General features: G+C 41.3%; 2 protein-coding genes across 5 annotated transcripts; both read right to left on the minus strand.

Annotated features, from left to right (window-relative positions):
* Positions 1–1,291: 1,291 nt before the first annotated feature.
* sanbr (SANT and BTB domain regulator of CSR) lies at positions 1,292–13,026 on the minus strand. 4 transcript variants are annotated; one of them, XM_044215435.1, is made up of 21 exons: positions 12,205–13,025; positions 11,043–11,194; positions 10,720–10,891; positions 9,600–9,702; positions 9,087–9,325; positions 8,807–8,865; positions 8,156–8,316; positions 7,829–7,915; positions 7,535–7,645; positions 7,223–7,346; positions 6,918–7,070; positions 6,071–6,213; positions 5,820–5,916; positions 5,698–5,730; positions 5,355–5,454; positions 4,434–4,519; positions 3,252–3,280; positions 2,803–2,876; positions 2,523–2,611; positions 2,222–2,304; positions 1,292–2,089 (listed from the first exon to the last, which is right to left on the minus strand). In XM_044215435.1, exons 2-21 carry the CDS (start codon positions 11,190–11,192, stop codon positions 2,053–2,055), a joined length of 2,130 nt encoding a protein of 709 aa, XP_044071370.1. In that variant the 5' UTR covers positions 11,193–11,194; positions 12,205–13,025; the 3' UTR covers positions 1,292–2,052. The 4 variants fall into 4 exon arrangements, with proteins under 4 accessions (XP_044071370.1, XP_044071372.1, XP_044071371.1 ...); XM_044215437.1 differs by having other exon boundaries at positions 9,600–9,699; positions 12,205–13,024; XM_044215436.1 differs by lacking the exon at positions 12,205–13,025 and adding an exon at positions 11,999–12,120.
* A 236-nt stretch (positions 13,027–13,262) lies between these two features.
* pex13 (peroxisomal biogenesis factor 13) lies at positions 13,263–18,480 on the minus strand. Its single transcript, XM_044215439.1, has 4 exons — positions 18,164–18,480; positions 16,705–17,411; positions 16,439–16,561; positions 13,263–14,222 (listed from the first exon to the last, which is right to left on the minus strand). The coding sequence occupies exons 1-4, from the start codon at positions 18,235–18,237 to the stop codon at positions 13,855–13,857; spliced, it is 1,272 nt and encodes a 423-aa protein (XP_044071374.1). The 5' UTR covers positions 18,238–18,480; the 3' UTR covers positions 13,263–13,854.
* Between the last annotated feature and the right edge of the window lie 803 nt (positions 18,481–19,283).

A 19,283-nucleotide genomic window follows, 5' to 3' on the forward strand; every position in this document is an offset into this window, starting at 1 on the left:
TGTAGTGTCATCTCTCTAGGTATTGACTGGGAGATGTATCTCCTGCGCTCAAACCCACTTCTCAAATAAACACATTGACATAAATCCTAAAAGCAAAGGTAGATGATGGATATCATCTGTCATACGCACTGTGGCATCTGGCCATTTCCGCTCAGACATCTTTGGCCAAGGTTGGTGCTGTGTAAACGGACCCTGCCACTAATCCCTGTTAACATACTGGTATTACATTAAAGGTTATGATGACGCCCTGCCGCTGAAAGTTGAAACACTCAGCCTGTCAGCTCTGATGCAACCAGAGAGGAAGCTGTTGGGACTCATGCTGGCAGACACTCACTATGAGACTAATTCTGCGTTGAATAGTTAACTTTACTGTACTTTGGTTAATTTTGTTGGGGGTCCAGTATGTCAGCAAACTGTGTTTTAGTCAGAACCTGGACCTGGAGTGCCCACTTGTTACGGCTGCAGATCCTTATTTCTAATGTCCCAACACCCCTGTAAAGGAAGGCTTTTGCTGATATTAGTCATACAATTTTATTTTTGCATGGTTTGTAGCCTTTGGTGGAGTCAGCATATCTTTCCTCTGGTGCATTACTAGTTCATATGTTTGCTTTGACGCCTTCATATCAGACCATCTCTCTGGGACCATAATTCAGTCCGGCTGTAACTGAACGCCCATCTCTCTCTCTCTCTCTCTCTCTCTCTCCCTGACCCAGATCCAGAGATCCTCAGCCATTCACGGCATCTGCTGTCGAGGAGAAGAGGGAACAGCTGGGGTAACCCCCCCACCCCCCAAAAAAAAGCCAGCTCTACGCCCTCTTATGCCCTGCTCTGTGCCTACGCTGGGCAGGCAGGGTTATTAATACCCCTGTGAGAAAGTTGGACAGGAAGAGCCAGGTTAGCACACCCACTGGTCTGTGCCTCTCAAACAGAGAAGGTGGCTGACCCTGTACCCAGGGGCACATACCAGCGCTCTGCCCAGGGCTTTCATACTGTTTCTACAATATGAACAGACTTCTTTTAGCCTTTCGGGCAAGAAAAAAAAAAAAAAAAGCCCTCTAAGGACTGAAAACTGTGAAAAGAGTAGAATCAGTATAATATCATTTAACAATTAAGTGGAGAAAATGATTTGTTGATAACACCTGGCAGTAAGCTGGAGCAGAGGTGGCAGGTTGCAATCAAACTGGGGCAAAGTTGATAGTTGTTGAGAGCCCAGTTAATTCCCCCAAGGTAATACACTGCCACCCAGTGGACAGTAAGCAGAGAAACTTGTCAAATAAGGGTCTAAGAGGAGTTAAGTGTCATTCATGTTTTATTGGTCCCAGTGTTGTACAGTACTGTCTCATTCCAATACAGATAGGAATGACTAGAACTATATGTCTACCAGAACTGGGGGAAACATTTGTCTCACCCAGATGGCTGAGCTTCACCACAGAAGAAAACAAATGATAATACAGAGTTAATTTAATGTACTGATGTACTGTGATTGAAGCAGTAAACTTTTCATTCCCTATCTGACCTTTAGCATAACATATTTCTCTCTGAAACTAGTTTTTTTTAATGCGGTAAGTGTGAAGTTTACTGGATCCCAATAATTCAGATCCTCAGGTAAGATGACGGTCGGAAAAGAATAAACTATTAACATTTCTCATGTTGTCCTCTGTAGGAATTCCCAACTTGTCTAGCTCTAAAGACACACTGAGAGGATCCAGATCCAGAGTTCTCCTTGTTTTTCAAGGACTGAGCGCAGCTGCACAAATAAATAGCTAGCTGAGTGACAGAGGATGCAGTTGATGGTGATTCATACATAGTCACCTGAGTTAAGCAACGAGGGAGAGAACAGGACTGACGAGGGGTGAGGGTGAGGAGAGAGTCCACAGCTGGGTTATAAGTGGTGGCCATGCTAGAGGGGCTGCCAGCAGGAAGTTATTTTGTTGTACTGAGCCCTCACAGAAGGCTCTCGCCTCTTCCTCTTAGTTCTCTTGACTCTTCATAAGCTCTTCATCAGTTTTCATGCTCATCTCTTAAACGGTGGCCTTTTCCCCATCGAGTCCTTTATGTTGTTCGGATTTGAGCGTAGCGTATTTTCGATCTACAGAGCCAGAGAAAGAAGAAAATGGTCAATTATTGAATGGGACATGATGAGGTGTGTGTGTGTGAGCGTGTATTACTCATGTATGTGTGTGTGTGTGTGTGTGTGTGTGTGTGTGGGTACAAAGAGCACCTGGGTGTCTTCTCTGAACTCTGTCTGGCTTGAGAGGCACCCTTAAATTGCGCTTCCAGTCTGGAGTAGATTCCCCCTGTAGGCTGCAACAGCAACCACACACACACACACACACACACAAATTCAGAACAAAAATAATCCGACATCAGGCAGCTGCAAAAACTAGGACAACAGGGCTGACAGCTCAACACACCAGTCACAACCACACGATGTGAAATAAGACAATAAATCCAGGTAAATCTTACATTTCCTGCATCCTGATACTAAATAACATTTTGAATGTATAGGAACAGATACTTGCCTCTTTAGTATCTTTAGATTTGCTCTGTTCCTGATCTCCAAACCTCATCTTAGTCAGGTGGCTGATGATCTCCACCATGCGGCGCTGGTCTGGTTCATAAAGACAAAAATGATAAAAAGAAGAAAAACACAGCAAGATGGAAACTCAGCAAAAATGTACGAATAAAAGAATAAAATAAGAGCAGTTATAAGAATGGGAATTGAATGGGTGGTACATACTTGATATGCCTAAAAATATCAAAGTATTAATAACATTCATTTCCTGTAGAGTCCTCCTTTACCTTCTTCCCTCTGAGCGTCCTGGTTGTATCGCATGGAACGAGAACTGTCCCACTTACTTTTCTGGACACTCACTCTACAAAACACACACCACGGGCACCAGTGTCAACTAAACTTCAGTTAATAAAAGACCCACACCTATTCTAGTGGGTTGCTGGCTTAAAGGCAAACTACCTTCTTCAGGATCCTGAAAAAGGCAGTTGAAATAAGTTATGAGTGTGCTGCTTTCCCATTCTTTTTTCCAAATTTTGGTCAAACAGCATGCACGAGTACTTATCCTTACAGTGTCAGATAGATACACATTTACATATAGTTACATATAAGTGTCAGGTAAGGCCAAAATTCACAATATTTAAAAACATAAGTCAAATACAAGCCGAGCATAAACACACTTCCACGAGCATGAGTATGAGAATATTGTAAATGATCTTGTGTTTGCACATTAACTCACGTGAAAGGTGTGTTGTCCCTGGACTGTGACTGAGGTAAAGAAAATCAGATTTAGAGAACATAACAATGCAGGTATAAAGTTACAGTTTGCCATTTAAGTGTAAGTGTACGCAGTATCTCCAAATTTAACTCTTATAGAATGTAAAAAAATAAATAAATACACAGTATAAAAACAAACAGACTAAAGTGTTTCTGGTTGAATCTACAATAACTAATGAAAGTTCAGAAACCATAAATAAGCAGCGTACAAGCTATGTTAAGGGACATGATGTTCAACTGTGTCTCTTTAAGCAGATGTTTTGGAGTAGTAATACATGATTTAGAGTCAACTGTAAGTACAAATGGTAACACTTAATTTGGAGGGGTGTGCATAAGACTGACATGACACCGTCATAACCATAACCGTTCAGCAGGTATTTCTGCCTCCGGAGCTGCAGAGTCTGGATCTGTGGTTGTGGGCCGCCTGCTGCCCCCCGTGTTCCTGCTCGATAACTGCTACTACAGTTGTTGTTATTAGTCTTATTACTATAATTATCATTATTATTCCTATCACTATCATTCCTATTATTATTACTTTATTAATATTAATATTACCACTATCATTACATTATCATTATTTTAAAATTCCAGGTGGAATTTGCATTGTGCTTCCCCCTCCCCCACCCCCAAAATGTAATGTTAAACTCATGTGTAGGGATGGGTATCATTAGGATTTTCTCTTACTGGTTCTTTTTCATTACTAAATAATTGCTTTTTAAAAAATATATTATTTAAAGAAAGAATAAATTCAGAACAGGATTAGAAGTGAATATTTTAAATATAACTACATGTTGTTTCTAGAGCAGCAACAGTAATGTTTACAACAGCAAAGTCACTATATAAACTCAATAATATCTCACTGGAAACAAATCTAAAATGTTAATAAAATAAATTCCTGACATCAAAATACTGAGTGAAGTTTGACGACAGGTGGTTTTCTTGCTGGGTTTGGCTCCTGGCACCCTGGGGCTGAGTCAGCTAATAGAACGGCTAGCTGCACGGCTAACTATGCTAACAACTTGACATTGTATGGTACCATAAACCCAAAACAGAAAACAAGTCTTTTAGATATTCAAGTTGCATTCTGCAGTATTTTACTCCACTGAGGAATTTAAATTGAATATTAATAAAGTCAATGACTCACTTTCTCTGGTTTGTCTTTGCGTTGGAAGTTTGGAGAGGACATTTGTTTTTTCAGAGGTCTGTGGGTCTTCTTGGCCTTCTTAGCAGCTGGAAACAGAAAAAGAAAAAAAACAGGATGAATATGCTGATGGCATCCGCCGCCATCTGCTGGCCAAAGGGAGCAACTGTTTTCTTTTCCATCCTTAAAAAGTGCTGGAAGCAACACAACAACGAAATGTTAAAAATAAACGTGTGATGATGTGCTATAAATAGAGGAATGTTTCATTATGTGTCCTCATTTTACTTTTATCATTTAAACTACACTCAGTGTTGAAGGGAAGCATAATGAGGTCAGGGGTGATTGGTCACAGCAAATGATAACCTGAAGGCATCATATGTTACATGACATGAAAATACAATAAAAAAATACACAAGGAAAGTACAGTATATTCAATGTATGATTATGAAAAAAGAAACACTTAATCCATATATCAATATGCCTCTGTGAAAATATTCAGGAAATCACCAGAAATATCTATCTGGAGCTCTAGTCACCCTATTACCTACTGTCTCAGCATCACAGCAGTAATAACCGTTATGACTTTCTATCGCTGTCCACTGCTCCACTGTCATTACAGGATAAAACTGTTACAATAGTAATGACAAGAACTGTTATGATCCTGTAATTAAACCTAGCGACAGCATTTTCATTACATGAATATGTCCATGACTTATTATTTCTTTCAGACAAGCAGTGCACCAACTGCTGTGTGCTGTGTGCTGTTTGCTATTAGCGCTGAAACAACTAGTTTATTACACAATTAGTTGGACAGAAAGTTAAATATATATTTAGTTTAGTTATAATTATAATAAATCATTTTTTCACTTTAATGAGCAACCACCAACATGAGATCTGTCACAAAAAGCTACAAAGCTTCTTCACCTTGTTTCTTGGACAGCTCCTCTTCGTCCCCCACCTCATCTTCAGTGACCTCTGACCCCGTGGTGTACTCCTCATCCTCTGACAGGAGAGACTGCTGCCTCTGGAAGGGCAAAGGTCACACATTTTAGACAATGCCACTCAGCTGCTCGATGACACTGACTTTAAATGCTGGCACCCTCAATCTTCACATTTGACTAATCTAACAAAAGATCTCAATAAAAGCACCGTTTGCAGTTTCCTTCACACCTGGATGCGTTTGTAAGTCTGAAGACAGCTGGCTAACAAAGTGATCAATGCCAGAATATAAGCAGATGTAATGAAGGAAATGAGAGAAAAGTCCTACCAGTTGCAGACTCCAGTTTTTCAAAAGGGAAAACTGGTTAAAAAGAAGAAGTCAGAATCATAAACATGGCACAGGTAAAGAGACACACTGGTAGAAGAAAAGCATCAAAAAGAGAGACTTACAGTGCTGCCATCTCCTTTCAGAGGTCCGAGCAGTGTTGGCTCCAAGAGAACGTCACAGTCCTGGACCTTCTCTGCACTGGATGGACTCTCCTCAGTACTAACACACATACGAACACACTTTTCTTATTAAATTTCATTGAGATCTTTCATAACAAGTGCCCCTGAAAAATGTTGGCAAAAAGACGCACACACACACACACACACAAACTGCCAGAAATGTACCTTCAAACAATCCACACACTCATGCTCACCCCTCTGCAGGTGGTGTGTTAGACAAACACACTGCGTCTCTGTGCAGCAGCAGGTCATTAAGGACTCTGGTCTGGGCTGAGGTCACCTCGTCACAGCTCTCCTCGTCAGGTACATTCACTATGTGGTCTCGCATCTTACAGCCCTGAACACACAAACACTTCCGTGCTTAAACTGTATTAGGATTTCCTGAAGCTTTCACACGCAGCTTGAAACGCGTTTGGGGCAATGAACTGAATGAACTACAACACTGAGCAATCACTATAAAAGATCATATCATCGCAGGGAGCACTATTTAAAATATAGGTTACACTGCCCATCGTATATCGGTCTCTTTGTGCAGCAGTTTAGCTCGTGTTTGTGTGTCTGTGTTATGTGTGTCAGGATGAACTGTGAGCTGCATTTACTCATTCTCTGTAGCCACGGACAGGGTCACAGGGGTCAGTAGCCGTCCCAGCATGCAGTGGGTGGAGGGCATGGAAACACTCTGGGCAGATTATTTATCTGCACTACTTTACAAGCCAAGTAGAGGATTTTGAAAAGTACAAAGTAACAGTAATATTAAGCATTAACAGGGCAGCCATTAGGTAATCGACCTGTTTTTCTAACAGTTTTAAAGAGAATATGAAAGCACGCATTTGATTTATGCAACTAACTAAATATTAATTAGTTAATGTTGAACCAGCTAGATTAGTTTTTTGGTTAAGAGCCGTTTAAATAGAACATTAGTACTTTGTCAGCTTTTCAATTAATTTGTGATTCCATTTTACACTATTGTCGCACGGTATTGCATTATCACACAACAGGGATAAAGTGAGTGTGTGTGTTTGTGTGTGTGTGTGTCCATACCTTGGGCATACCAGTGGGGTCAAAGCGTAGAACCCTCTGGTTGCAGCAGGGGTAGATTCCTGCACCATGCCAGCCTTTCTCTGTACCCATGCCAGGGTACAGCACACAGTCTGGGTGGTACTTGCAATGGGTCAGCTCTGCACACACAAACACCTACACACACACACACACACACACACACACACACACTCTTTAGGTGGGGTTGAACATACAGTGTCCTAAGTGCTCAGGGTCATAGTATCAATCTTGCTTATTTGTGCATCACACATCCATACGCTCACATGCATGCATACACAAACACACACCTGTTGGCATCGGGAGCAGGTGAGGTAGTTGATGGTACCCCAGATTCTCCAGTAGACCAAGACCCAGGACTTGAGCTCCTCGTACAGACTGGTGATGTATTCATGCACATCCCAGCTCTTCTGTCTGCAAACGCACACACACACACACACACACGGACTGTGATCAAGAATTTACCCCTTAAAAGGTAAACGGGATATTTCTGTTCTCCATGTATTATTGCTGACAGCTAAACAAATACGGGAACTATGAGTACATGAATTTTGTCCATGTATAGGACACTGCTATGTCATACTGAATGGCTGCTATAATACCTAGTGTGTGTATAGATGATTTCACCGCGAGCGTCAATGTTGATTTTCCCTGGAACACATGAAATCTTCCTCTCTGTGTCTTTGGTCAGCAGTTTAAGGCACAGCCCACACCTGGGGTTAAACACACATAGATGATAAATAGTAAGACCGCTATTAAAAATAAGAGAACAAATCAAATATCAAGTTAAGAGAAAACGTGCAACTAATGTTTAAGGACTCACACAAACATAAGTAGCGATTAAGGCTGTTCAGCAGTGCTTGCAGAAACTAAGAAGCTAAACTGCTGCTCCTCACCTGTAGAGAGTCGAGGCGTTTCCTGGTGAATCTCTGCTCTGGTAGCTGGCATCGAAGAGACGCTCGATTTTCTTCTGAAACAATTTGCTTTGAGGGGGAAATCAAAAAAAAAAAAGGAAAAAAAAAAGGGGGTACATTTCTAGCACTGGCTCCTTTTGCATTTTCATGTTGTCACAAATAGAAGCATACATGAACCCAGTGACTGAATGTGTAAGGATGACTCTCTCTATGACACTGTTTATACAAGATCACATTCACCTCACATCACATTCATCTTCGACAACTGACTTGTAAAACAACTATATTCTTGCGTTCCCATCTCGTTACCTTTTGAACTTGTCTTTTTTGTCCCGGATGTCGTCGGCCTCATTGTGGTTGAAGAGTTCGGCGATGTGTGTTGCCAGGTTGCTGTTGATGCAGTTCATGTTGCAGGGTGTAGCCACGATGGCACTCATGTGTTTGTGGCAGTACTGGATGCACTCCTCCACCTGACCGCGGACAAACATATACCAGTCTCAAAAGACCTTTCACAGCAACGGTAAATTTAATTTCAATTCTCCTACAGAAATACTAATCAAACACTACTTTATCATTGCTACAATGTTAGCTCTTCTTACAGAACCTTAGTAAGTACAGCAGTGCTGAGAAAATGTACTGTAAACTGTCTAAATAACTCATAGGGGCAAAACAACATCTACACTCTTAACATCCATGCAACATCAACTTAACAAAGCTCTATGTATGGGCCTCTTGTTTTTCCTGGACTAGGAGAGATTACCAATGATCAGTTCTGAAGCACACACACACACATTTGCAAGCTGCTAGTACTTTTTTGGGCAAACTCCGAGGCTTCAGCATCTTTGCTATAAGATGTTCTTGGGAATATGTTGTTGCCAAGGCCAGGGATGATTTTACATCTGAAAAACAAAAGGCCCGAAGCGCATCACCACACTTAGCATCACGCGTCACAACACTTACTAACGTATCCATCTTCAAGAACTCGGAGGAGATCAGGATTGAGATCACATTGCTGGGCTCTGTAACCGACAAACACCACATGACCAACCAAGCAAACCCCACAACCAACAAACAACACAGAACACACAGCTAGTAACCCACCAAACACACGCCACGTTTAGTGCCTAATAATCGAGCACCATTCACGGATTCAAACAGGTAATGTAAGTGACAGCTCAGGCATTCCCATGTATAATAATGTGATATCTATTATTGCTTTACAGTTTTTGTAAGGATTTACCAAGCCGGGGTTTGTCCTTGTTTCCCTCCCCTGCAGAGTTCCTCCTGACGTAGTTCATGAGCCAGTCAAAGATCTGCACGTCACAGTGAACGGAGATGTCCACCTCCTCCCACCTCTGGGAGTCCACAGACAAGTACTCAGCGAAGTAACGCATCTCTTTAACGAGAAGATCTCTGGGACACGTGAAGTCCTGCTTCAGGTTCTTGGTCTCATCACACACATGGATGACCATGTTGGGACTGTAGGAAAAAAAAAAGAAGTTCAAATCCATTACTTGAAAAAACAGACCTGACCGTAAAACTGCTAAATATGCGAACATAGAACTTTTCTAGCTGCCTTTAAAGTCCACAATGTGTGAGTAAAAAAGATTTTTGATATAAGGTGGAGTATCATTTAAACATAGAGCAAGTGTGCACGTATGTGTACGGAAACAACGTGCTCTTTTTTTAGCTGGGCTCACTGCTGTGGGAAACAGCCCTTTGTAAAGACTGAGGATGAGTTCTCAATACTTACTCTCGTGGCTTCTGAGGTTTGTCATCCTCCTCTGATGAGACTCTTTTCTCTTTCTTCTCCACAGCACCGACCCTTCCGGAGATTCCTGTGGATTTGGACCCTGCTGACACCAGCAAAAAAAAAAATTTAAATATGCGTTATCAAATAACAGTAACCATCAATACCATAGCTACGCGTGTTTTGGCACTGACATATATTTTAACGAAGTATTGTACTGCTCTAAAATATTGGATTGTTCCAGTAGTCTATGTTTTCTACTCGCCTGAGAACGTAGTAATTAACACAGTTTGCTGTGCCTGAACCGATTACATCGTAAAGCAAAAGGCATAGTCACAATGTTCAAATTCAAATTAACTTCATTTGATACAAGCTTTTATTAAATAAAAACAAAATGCATTTTAGACTGGATAAAACTTAAATGATTCCTGTGAGGCAAAAAGCTGTAACAGCAGCAAAAAAAAAATAAATAAATAAAAATGAGATGGCAAACTTATAACAAGGTTTCTGCAGGGCTCACTAAGTTACATTTAAGACCTTTTTAATACCATTTAGAATGCAATTTAATACCAGTTTCATGACCATACCAGCCGGCCAAAGTATGAAACTATGATGGAAAACCAGTAGTGACGATATGGCCTAGAATTATTTAGTATTATATCACATTTTTTTCAGTAGCTCCCATAACAACACAACTTCTATTGATACAATTAATTCATTAATGCAACCTGGACCTGGATAAGTGGCATAAAATAGATGGATGGATTAAACAATAAAAATGATGAATTCATATAAGTTCTTCTAAGTCTTTGCTAACATTACGAGTGTTCGCTACAGGTCTGACGGTGCTGACTGAAGAACTGAACAGCCTCCTGCAGCACAGTCCAATGTTGAAAATATCGTACTTTTACTTCATAGATGTATAACGTCTCCTGACAGATACAAAGACATTTTATAACTAACATTACTGCCCATGCAGATATCCTGTATGAATAAAGATGACTTCCAGGTTAAAATAGATGTGTAAGTCCTTAACAAAAACAAGTTTAAATACGGAGCTCTTGTTGGTTAAACTAACCAAATTAAAATGTTATCTGTACTACTCAGGATGGCACCAACTGACCTGTATTTTTGCTGCTGCTCTGGCTGCTTCCTGTCTCCGCCACCTCCCCAGTGTCCAGCAGCGTGGACAGGCCGTCTGAAGGGGAGGTGCTGCCTTCTGTCAAGGCATTACATTGGTTGTCCACATGAGGAAAACCCCCCGTGCTCTTCAGCTCCTCAAATCGACGGGCACACTGTAAGACCACATCAGTGCCAAAGTATTACTTTTTTTATCAACAAGCCAGGCCTGATGTTACAAAACCATGGAATGATTGATGGATGGGACTGGATAGATGGAGGGGTGGATGGATGGAAGCATTCATAGTTACCCAGCATTCCAGTTACCTCCTTGGGAGTGAATCCTGGAACTAGCTTGGCTACATTGTCCCAGTTTATGGGCTGGGGCACTCCCCACAAAGAGCCCAGCACCATGTCCAAAACCAGGACGTTGTTGTCATAGGGGAAGTTGTTGTTGTCTGAGCAGAAGCGGCTCATCTCTACAGAGGCAGAGACAAGAAGCAAAAGGCAGCAAGTCAGCGATGAATGCCTCTCTCTGCCTGATCACCAGATCCGAATCAGAAATGATTGGTCGATCAACAGAAAATGAATTGCCAACTATTTGAATAATCCTTTTAAGTTGTTTTTCAAGCAAGAACGCTAAACATTCTCTGGTTCCAACTTCTCAACGGTGCTGCTCTCTTTAGTGTAATGTGATATTAAACTGAATATTTCTGTTATTATTTTATTTTATCTTTTTACTGTTGGTCAGGCCGAACAAAGGGGTTTAGGAAATGTTCACGATTCCCTGAGATTTGATAGCCCCAATGATAAATAGTTTAATCGAGAAAATAATCACCACATTAATCGATAATGAGAATAATAGTTAGCTGCAGCCCTAATCCACATAATGAATGCTTTTGTTCATTAGAAGACCACTCCTATCTCAAGTGAAATGGGCTATGACAGCAATAGCAGTCACACACCAGATATTATTACATTATCATATGTGAAGTTAGCATGAATACTGATTAATGAATAGAGAATGTAGCTAGTGGAGGCTAATCTTTCTTATATTCAGTTTAGCCAGTCTCTAAAGGTTCCATATTTCTATTCACGTTCACACAATTTTGACATACATCAAAATAAGTAGTCTCACAGCAGTCTAAACTGGATGTGAAAAGTTACTATGATGTTCTATCACTAAGTTAAATACATGATAGGTCATAACATCCCGAAGGCTCTGCACAGCTTTACTCAGAGATACTGTTAGCAGCCAAAGATGAGGTGTGCATTTTACATACATGTGCTGATACAGGTGTATGATATAAATTCATGGTGTACAACGGAGAAACTCAGTGGTGTCAGCAGAGTAGTGATGCTAACGCAGGCCGAGTCCCTCTGTCCTCCTCCTGCTGCATCAACATCAGATGCCTTTGGGTCAAATTAAATCCGCTGGTTCTCTACACAAAATTCAAACAGCAAGAAGGATAAAATATCGTTAACGTACTTATCTGGAGTCCGAAATATTCCTCCCCGTCGTCTCGTACAGTAAACTAAGCTGGTGCCTGTTTTATGTCATTGTGTATGGATGGTGCTGATGCTGCGGTCTTCTCCTACCGGCTACCTGCAGCCATTGCTAATGCTAGCTAACTTTGCGGGACAGGATCTGCTGCCTTCAGGTACTCATGGTAAACCCTTACTCACAAGCGCCACACGACGCGTCACGACCACCAGTGACGGTGTCAGTCGCTCAGTCGTGTGGTATTCTTGAGTTGTTGGTGGGTGCTGCTATTTTCTTCAAAGTAGGCGAGTTACTTTATGTTGCAATGTCAGGATAAATTGTAATGTATACACCCACATAAACAATTTTGCTCTCTTTATCGAAGTGGGCAGCTATGCGATCAATTCTGTAAGCCATTTAAGAAAAAAAGTACGAGTATGACCATGCGTTACGGTTAAGAATCTTTTGTCCAAGTACTATGTACAAGGTCAAGAATGAATCTTCAAACTCAATTGCATGCAAACCTATATTTCCGATAGTATTGAACACACCATTAGCTTCAATCAGCTAACTAGCACGTCCATCAGGCAGCTAGGTGGCTACTCAGCATAGATGTTTGTATACGTTTAAGACCAGTAGCACGGGGGAAATGTTATCGACGGGCTGCTCGGTCACAATACAAACTCAGCGGTCAAGTCCTAAAATAATTTAGACAAGTAACGTTAAACGCTTTTTGGCTTGTTCCGTCGGTATCTGCAACGCTGACTCGTCCCCGTTGTCGCACTGCAGCAGGTTAAGCTTTGTATAGGCGCCTTGTTGCTTAGAGACAGCGGCCATCCCATGTTTCTGCCACAAATCCTCCTTTAGTCTTTAAAAAAACTGAATAAAGTTACATGTAAAAATAACACTAGCAATAATATTACTGCAATAAAAAATAAAAAGGCGTTTATGTTCGCTCTTAACTCTACAGATGTGAAAACCCCATTACTAATTAAACCTACTTTATAAGACCCAGCGTTCAACTCCTGTTCACTAGATGAAGACATTGCACAATGGGCAAAAAATGATTTTTGATCATGTTTATTTTCAAAATAATTTGTATTAAATATTAACAAAATTACTTTGTGACTAAGGAACTGTTGAAAATGTGCAAAATTAGCCCCTTCTCATTCTGAATAATTCCAATCCCATTTGCCTCACAAAGAAGATATACAGCAGACCAAGCAGAATACAAGTGAAGGCCAAAACCAAGTACAAGGTTACATAATTACATTATCAACCAAAATACCCTGGCATTGTCCTTACACTGTCAATATACAGATGATGTGTCAGTGCACCTCATTAACTTAAACATTGAACTAAATACTGTTAATGAACAATCTCAAGACATTACATCTTACATCAGACATGATCCTAAGAACAGCAGTGTACCATATATAGAGAATACACAAAACTTTCTTGTACAAGCTCTGACTAAAGAAATAACCTCCTAACTTAAGACACACTGGTTTTAAACAGTACAGAAGGAAACCTGTGTGTTTGATGTTTTGAATCATTATAGATGAGCCTGGGAACTACTTAGAGCACTGACTGAGCCAACCAATGTTAAGAACACGCACAGACTTGCATACAGAGATGTGCACACATGCACAAACATCACAAGTCTGTTTTGTCAGGGATGTTTAGCGCGGTGCTGGAGGGCATACTGGAGTTGGAGCTTCCCAGACTGAAGGAAGCTGGTGTTTCTGTGTACACTGACTCTAGCAGCTCCTCTGAGGAAGTTGAGGCGGAGGCTGAACGAAGGCCCGGGGTAAAGCCTTGGGCAGGATTTAACTGTGGGTGTGCAGCAAGGGCTGTCTGGGAGGCCTGTGCGTTGCCTTGCTGGACCTGAGCAAGCCTCTCCATCTCTGCATGCTTTCGGCCTCTCCTCTTGCCAAGGATCTTGACATAGTTGGCTGGGACAAGTCCTGTGGTCTGACCGTCCATGCTGGCCAGTAGCCAGCCACGAACCCTGGGCTGTTGCTCTAAACAAAAGGGGAGAATAAAAGGTCATGATCTGAGCTCGTCAACATGGGGGGGAAGTTCACAACTATCTCTCTTGGAAAAACACACAACACTGTTCTATTGTTTCAAAGCATGTCTTCCTCTTCTATTACTGACAATTTGTTTGATGATGAAAGCTTCACTCAAAACACAAACTTTAAAAATTGACTGATGTCTTTGCAATACACACTATGCATTTACAATACCACATGGACAGGAAGACAAGCTGTAATTTCACTCATAATGTTTATGTGAATCCCATTTTAAAAAAACAGCAATGTTTGCACTTAAACTACATACAGTACATAATAAAGTTAAGGAAATAATCTTCACCTATTAAGACAACATTGCTATAACAACAAACACAAAAAGCTATATGAAAAACATAAAATAAAACAATGAAATCTCTCTCTTTGTGCAGCGGCGGGGCTTCAGGGTTCTGCTACATGCAGAGGAGGACATCAGAGCTGCACAGCAAGTCAGAGAACAACAAGTAGACAGCGATAACACGGTTATTTGGTTTATTTCGTGTACCCAGCTTCGAGGTCTGTGTCTGGCTTGCAGTCTATGCTGAAAAATAGACATACCAAGAAGCGTCCTTTGGTTTGTTTGAGAGAGAGAGAGAGAGAGAGAGAGAGACCTGAAGAGTGAATGAGGAGAGGGAGCGCCGGTAGCGAGAAAGACAGTGAATCAGAGAAATAAAACGTTATTTTCTGATTGTTTCACAGCTGTTACGTTGTAAAAGCACAAATCAACATGCCCACACCACTGCGGCTAATCGCTGCAACGCCTGATTTGGTTTGAGTACGGGTAGGGAAGAGCGGGGTGTTGCAGCAGTGACCCTCCTCTGCTGCTGGAGTGGAGCATTTCTCAGAATCTGGAAATTAATTTGGATTAGTGTGAGTGGATATTCTTACTCAGGATAAAATCTGATGACTTGGAAATTGCATAGGGTCTGACTGGAAATGGCTAAACGTACGTAGGCTAATAGTCAAATAACGAAATAACTGCTGAAAATATTGAGTGTGAGTGTTCATTAACCCCCCCCAAAAAAGTTAGATTTTTTGTTCTCCATAATAATAATAATAATAATAATAATAATAACGGGGGATCAGAGAAAAGTTCTTCTGGCGTGTGCTCTAAGATAAAAGTAGACAGTGAAAACACAGCTTTTGCGCTTTTTCACCAAGGACGGTTCAAAACCAGGATGTCTCATATAAGCACATATCTTCTGAGCAAATATATCCACTCAAATGATCCGAACTGAACGCACAGAAAATTAACGTTCTAAGAGCCCAATATGATCGATCCACTTTTTTTTCGAAACCTCGCTTTTATGTGTTTATTTTTAAATGCAGCCCTCATTATACTTGAAATGAGAAAATATTTACTATTATAGTAGGCCTACTTAACATCTGTGTATAACTGAATGTTAGTTTCATGTTGTTGGTATACTCATTCACACCTCAAATCAACAGTATTCATTTTTCTATGCACTGAAGCAGCAATACCGGAGGCCAAGAAATCGGCCCGTTCCAAACAGGCACGTTTTGAACGGCCACTGCACTAGTCTACTGTAAAACAGAGTAGCAAGAAATCTACCAAAATACCCCAGGCTAGGAGTGTAGGGGTGTACCATATCGTAATGTGTAAGAAGTGTAAGAAGACTGTAACAACAAAAGGGGGCAATACAACAAACACGTTTCACCACCTCAAGCAAAAGCACCCGGGTGGGAATGAGGAGAGCCAAAAATCCAGCGAGGAAAGCGCAACAGCTATTGTGAGTTCTAAACCAAAAATATTTTCCAGTATTTTGTCATATCATCAAGAATATCATTATCACAGAAATACCCTGAAATATCGGGATATTATTTTAGGGCCATATCGCCCACCCCTATAGCACTGCGTATATGTAATTTTGTGTGTTGTGATATTGATATATATTGTGATATAATACATTTTCTGGAAAATCAACTCAAACTGTTTATGGATAAAATAACCAGATGAGAAACTTCATCACAGTGATGCAAAAAAACAAAAAACAAAAAAAAACATACTCAAATCCAATATTGCCATAAAACACTTGTATTCAGTGACTTTCAACACTGACCATAATGGCCTAGTACACCCCCAGATGTGTTCAACCATTTTCGTATGAGAGAAACGTGAGGACAGCAGCCATTAAAGGAGCTCTCACCTTTAGGGGCAAGGTTCAGCATGTCTCCGGCCCGCATAGAAATCTCCTCCTCAGATGCAGCTGAAAAGTCATACTCTGCTCTGGCCACTACATGGTCATCCTCCCCGCTAGCCCAGTTAGTGGCTAAATAAAGCAACACAAAACATGTTTACTTGTTAGGAGTAAAGGACAACTACATACACCAAAACTTAAAAACGTCATGTGTATAAAAATGTGGAAGTTCGCCATCTCATCTGCAAGTACAAAATCTTGAATGTAAGCCTCACCGTTTTCTTCAGAGCCAGGGCTGGAGCTCAGCAGCTTCCAGATAAGGTAGGGTCCCCCCAAGACTACAGCGAAAAACAGAAAGATTGGCCAGGACTTCACGGGCTGATCCTCCATCCCTGCTCCAATTCCTCTGGATGCACTTGTAGCCAGAACATCACATGCACTGTCTGCCCACAAGTCTTCAACCTCAGCGTCTGACCTTCGCCCCAGCAGCCTCTGTAACCGTCGGTAGAGGTAGCGCAAGGTGCGTACCAGAGCAAAGGCTGACAAAACTCGGGTGAGGTGTGTACGCAGCCGTGTTAGGTGATTGGCTACATCCAGCACAGCACGGAAGCTGTTATACACAGCTGAAAAGGTGGCGTCCAGCATCATACTAACTGAGGAAAAGGCCTGGACAATGCTCTCGATGGACTGGAAGGCACCGCGGCTGCTCTCCTCAGCCTGTTGCACGAACCGGCTGGGGGCAACGTCCTCCGTGAGGGGGAGGCGGCTGTAACCTCCCAGGCCGTAGCCACCACCATAGCTGTAGGGGTTGTACCCCCCATAGATGGAGCTCCCATAGGGGCTGTAAGAGGAGTTGAAAGAACTGTAGGATGGGCGGTAGCCCTGCTGGACGGGACGAGGGGGCACTGGGGGCACCATTCTGGTCAGAACAGGAGGGCCTGCAGATAAAGAGGGGCCTGCAGATGGTCCAAAGTTTGTAGACCTGTTTGGTGAAAAGGCCAAGACAAGACATAGAGTTCAAAACAGCTTCAGTGATTTTATATATGTTATTTTTTGTGATACAGTAGAGCATGGGTGAGATTGGGCCTGCTTAACTTAAACTACAGCAGGCATTAGGTCAATACCAGGACATTCAAAAACAAACCTGTGGGTTTGCTCGAACAACGTTGAACATCGAAAATTACGTTCTTCAAATGTGGTCAATAAGTTGTTGGTATGAAATTGCTTACAATTGCAAACAGCGATGCGACCTCAATCGAATAGTGCTTCATTTAGGTTATTAGTGAACAGGTGAGAAGGAGACAGTTTTATCGTAATTTCTGCTGAATATCGTATTAAAAACTACTTTTGTGTGGCGTTTACGTTCATCATTTAGAAATGCGACAAAAACAAGTAGTTATAAAGGGAGCCTAGCGTGAAACACCTACCATACCCCCGAAGAAGGTACATGATTACATGGCCTCATTGGGCCTGCTAGTTGGTTGGGTATTTGTACAGTTGTTGCTTTGTTTGAATGCCTGTACTTGGCAAAAAATATTCTGACAAATGGAAATACGAGTGGTTAACTGGTAAAGACTCATACCACCGTGTCAAAGTTTACAGTTTGGATATCCTCTCGCTTGTGCAACAATCTTAGCATAAACTAGCTAGCAACAACACCGAACCAGCTGCCGTCAGTACGTTAAACACACAAAGGCCTCGGCGACCAAGCTAACGCCGCTATAGCAAGTTTACCTGTAATTTATAGGTGCACTCATTGCCCCTGGAATACGCCTTTCCCATGGCTTTGGCGGAGACTGTGAATCCATCACAAAATATATGTCTTTAAAGTGTAGAAATAATGCGGAACTTGTTGTCCCGGATGCCTGATGCCTTCCCGTGCTCTTCGTAATTTCCTTCTTCTAATATCACAGCTCATGTATATGTGCGTGGATTAAATAGCCCTAAAGGGACTATAAACACGTTAAACAATATTGGATTTATTTAGTACATATCTATGTCTATTGGATGTTGGATGGCACGACTTCCGTGGCATAATCTCCAAACAGACATGATGGAATTTCCAACGTTAAAAGGAATTTTCATAATATTCCCGATACCTCCTAAAGGCACCAAATGTGTTGTGCTGTGGTCAGACCAGAATAACTGATAGAAGATATGTATTTGTATGAACTAAATCTATCTAAAGAGCTGAATATATTTAGCAGTAACTATAATTTATATCTTTATTTTTTTGTCACTGCTTAAATTACCTCCCAAATTCATTAAAAAGCCTGTGTGTTTTTGACACTCGATTAGTACAGCCTGGCCCCTTAAACAATTAAATGCACTTCTCACTTCTGTCCAGCAGAGGGCGCTGTGGCTTATCAGAAAAGAAGACCTTCTTTATACACATTTACAGCTTACAAATATAAACGGAAAAAGGGAATTTCCCTCCACTGAAATACACGGTGGTTTTCATTAGTAGTTTACTAACTAATGTCCACTCACATTGACAACAGTAATTTTAAATTTTCTAGTGATTTGGCTAAAGAGAAACATTAGCACTGTCCTAAGGTTTGGACTTTATTATGTACCTGCCCAACCCTTCACAAGGAAGTTCAGATATAGAATGTGAGCGGGATAAGCAGACTACTGTTATCAAGTAAACATGATACAAAAAAAGTGGGCTGTCCTTAGACCAAAGCCCCTTCATGAGAAGATAGTGTTGCACATGACATGATTTCCTCTTTTAACACTCAACTGTAAGGTGTGAAGATCTGCTAACAGCTGCTTTTTCTGCTCTGAAAATCCATTCTAAGAAAGAAATGACGAGAAAGAATGCTATTCTCACCATCTTAAATAGATCAATCAT

This window comes from Siniperca chuatsi, linkage group LG11 (assembly GCF_020085105.1).
Source record: "Siniperca chuatsi isolate FFG_IHB_CAS linkage group LG11, ASM2008510v1, whole genome shotgun sequence".
Classification (NCBI taxonomy): Eukaryota; Metazoa; Chordata; class Actinopteri; order Centrarchiformes; family Sinipercidae; genus Siniperca; species Siniperca chuatsi.

Excerpts from the sequence above, each read along its gene's own strand:
- sanbr (XM_044215435.1), bottom strand. The coding sequence starts at position 11,192 with ATGAGCCGCTTCTGCTCAGACAACAACAACTTCCCCTATGACAACAAC. Across the intron at positions 7,347-7,534 it reads ATCATCTATACACACACTAG|ACAGAAGAGCTGGGATGTGC; the intron begins GTATTATAGCAG and ends GTGCGTTTGCAG. Across the intron at positions 5,455-5,697 it reads AAAACTGGAGTCTGCAACTG|AGGCAGCAGTCTCTCCTGTC; the intron begins GTAGGACTTTTC and ends TTGCCCTTCCAG.
- pex13 (XM_044215439.1), bottom strand. The coding sequence starts at position 18,237 with ATGGATTCACAGTCTCCGCCAAAGCCATGGGAAAGGCGTATTCCAGGG. Across the intron at positions 16,562-16,704 it reads CCCTGGCTCTGAAGAAAACG|CCACTAACTGGGCTAGCGGG; the intron begins GTGAGGCTTACA and ends TGCTTTATTTAG. Across the intron at positions 14,223-16,438 it reads GCTGAACCTTGCCCCTAAAG|AGCAACAGCCCAGGGTTCGT; the intron begins GTGAGAGCTCCT and ends CCTTTTGTTTAG.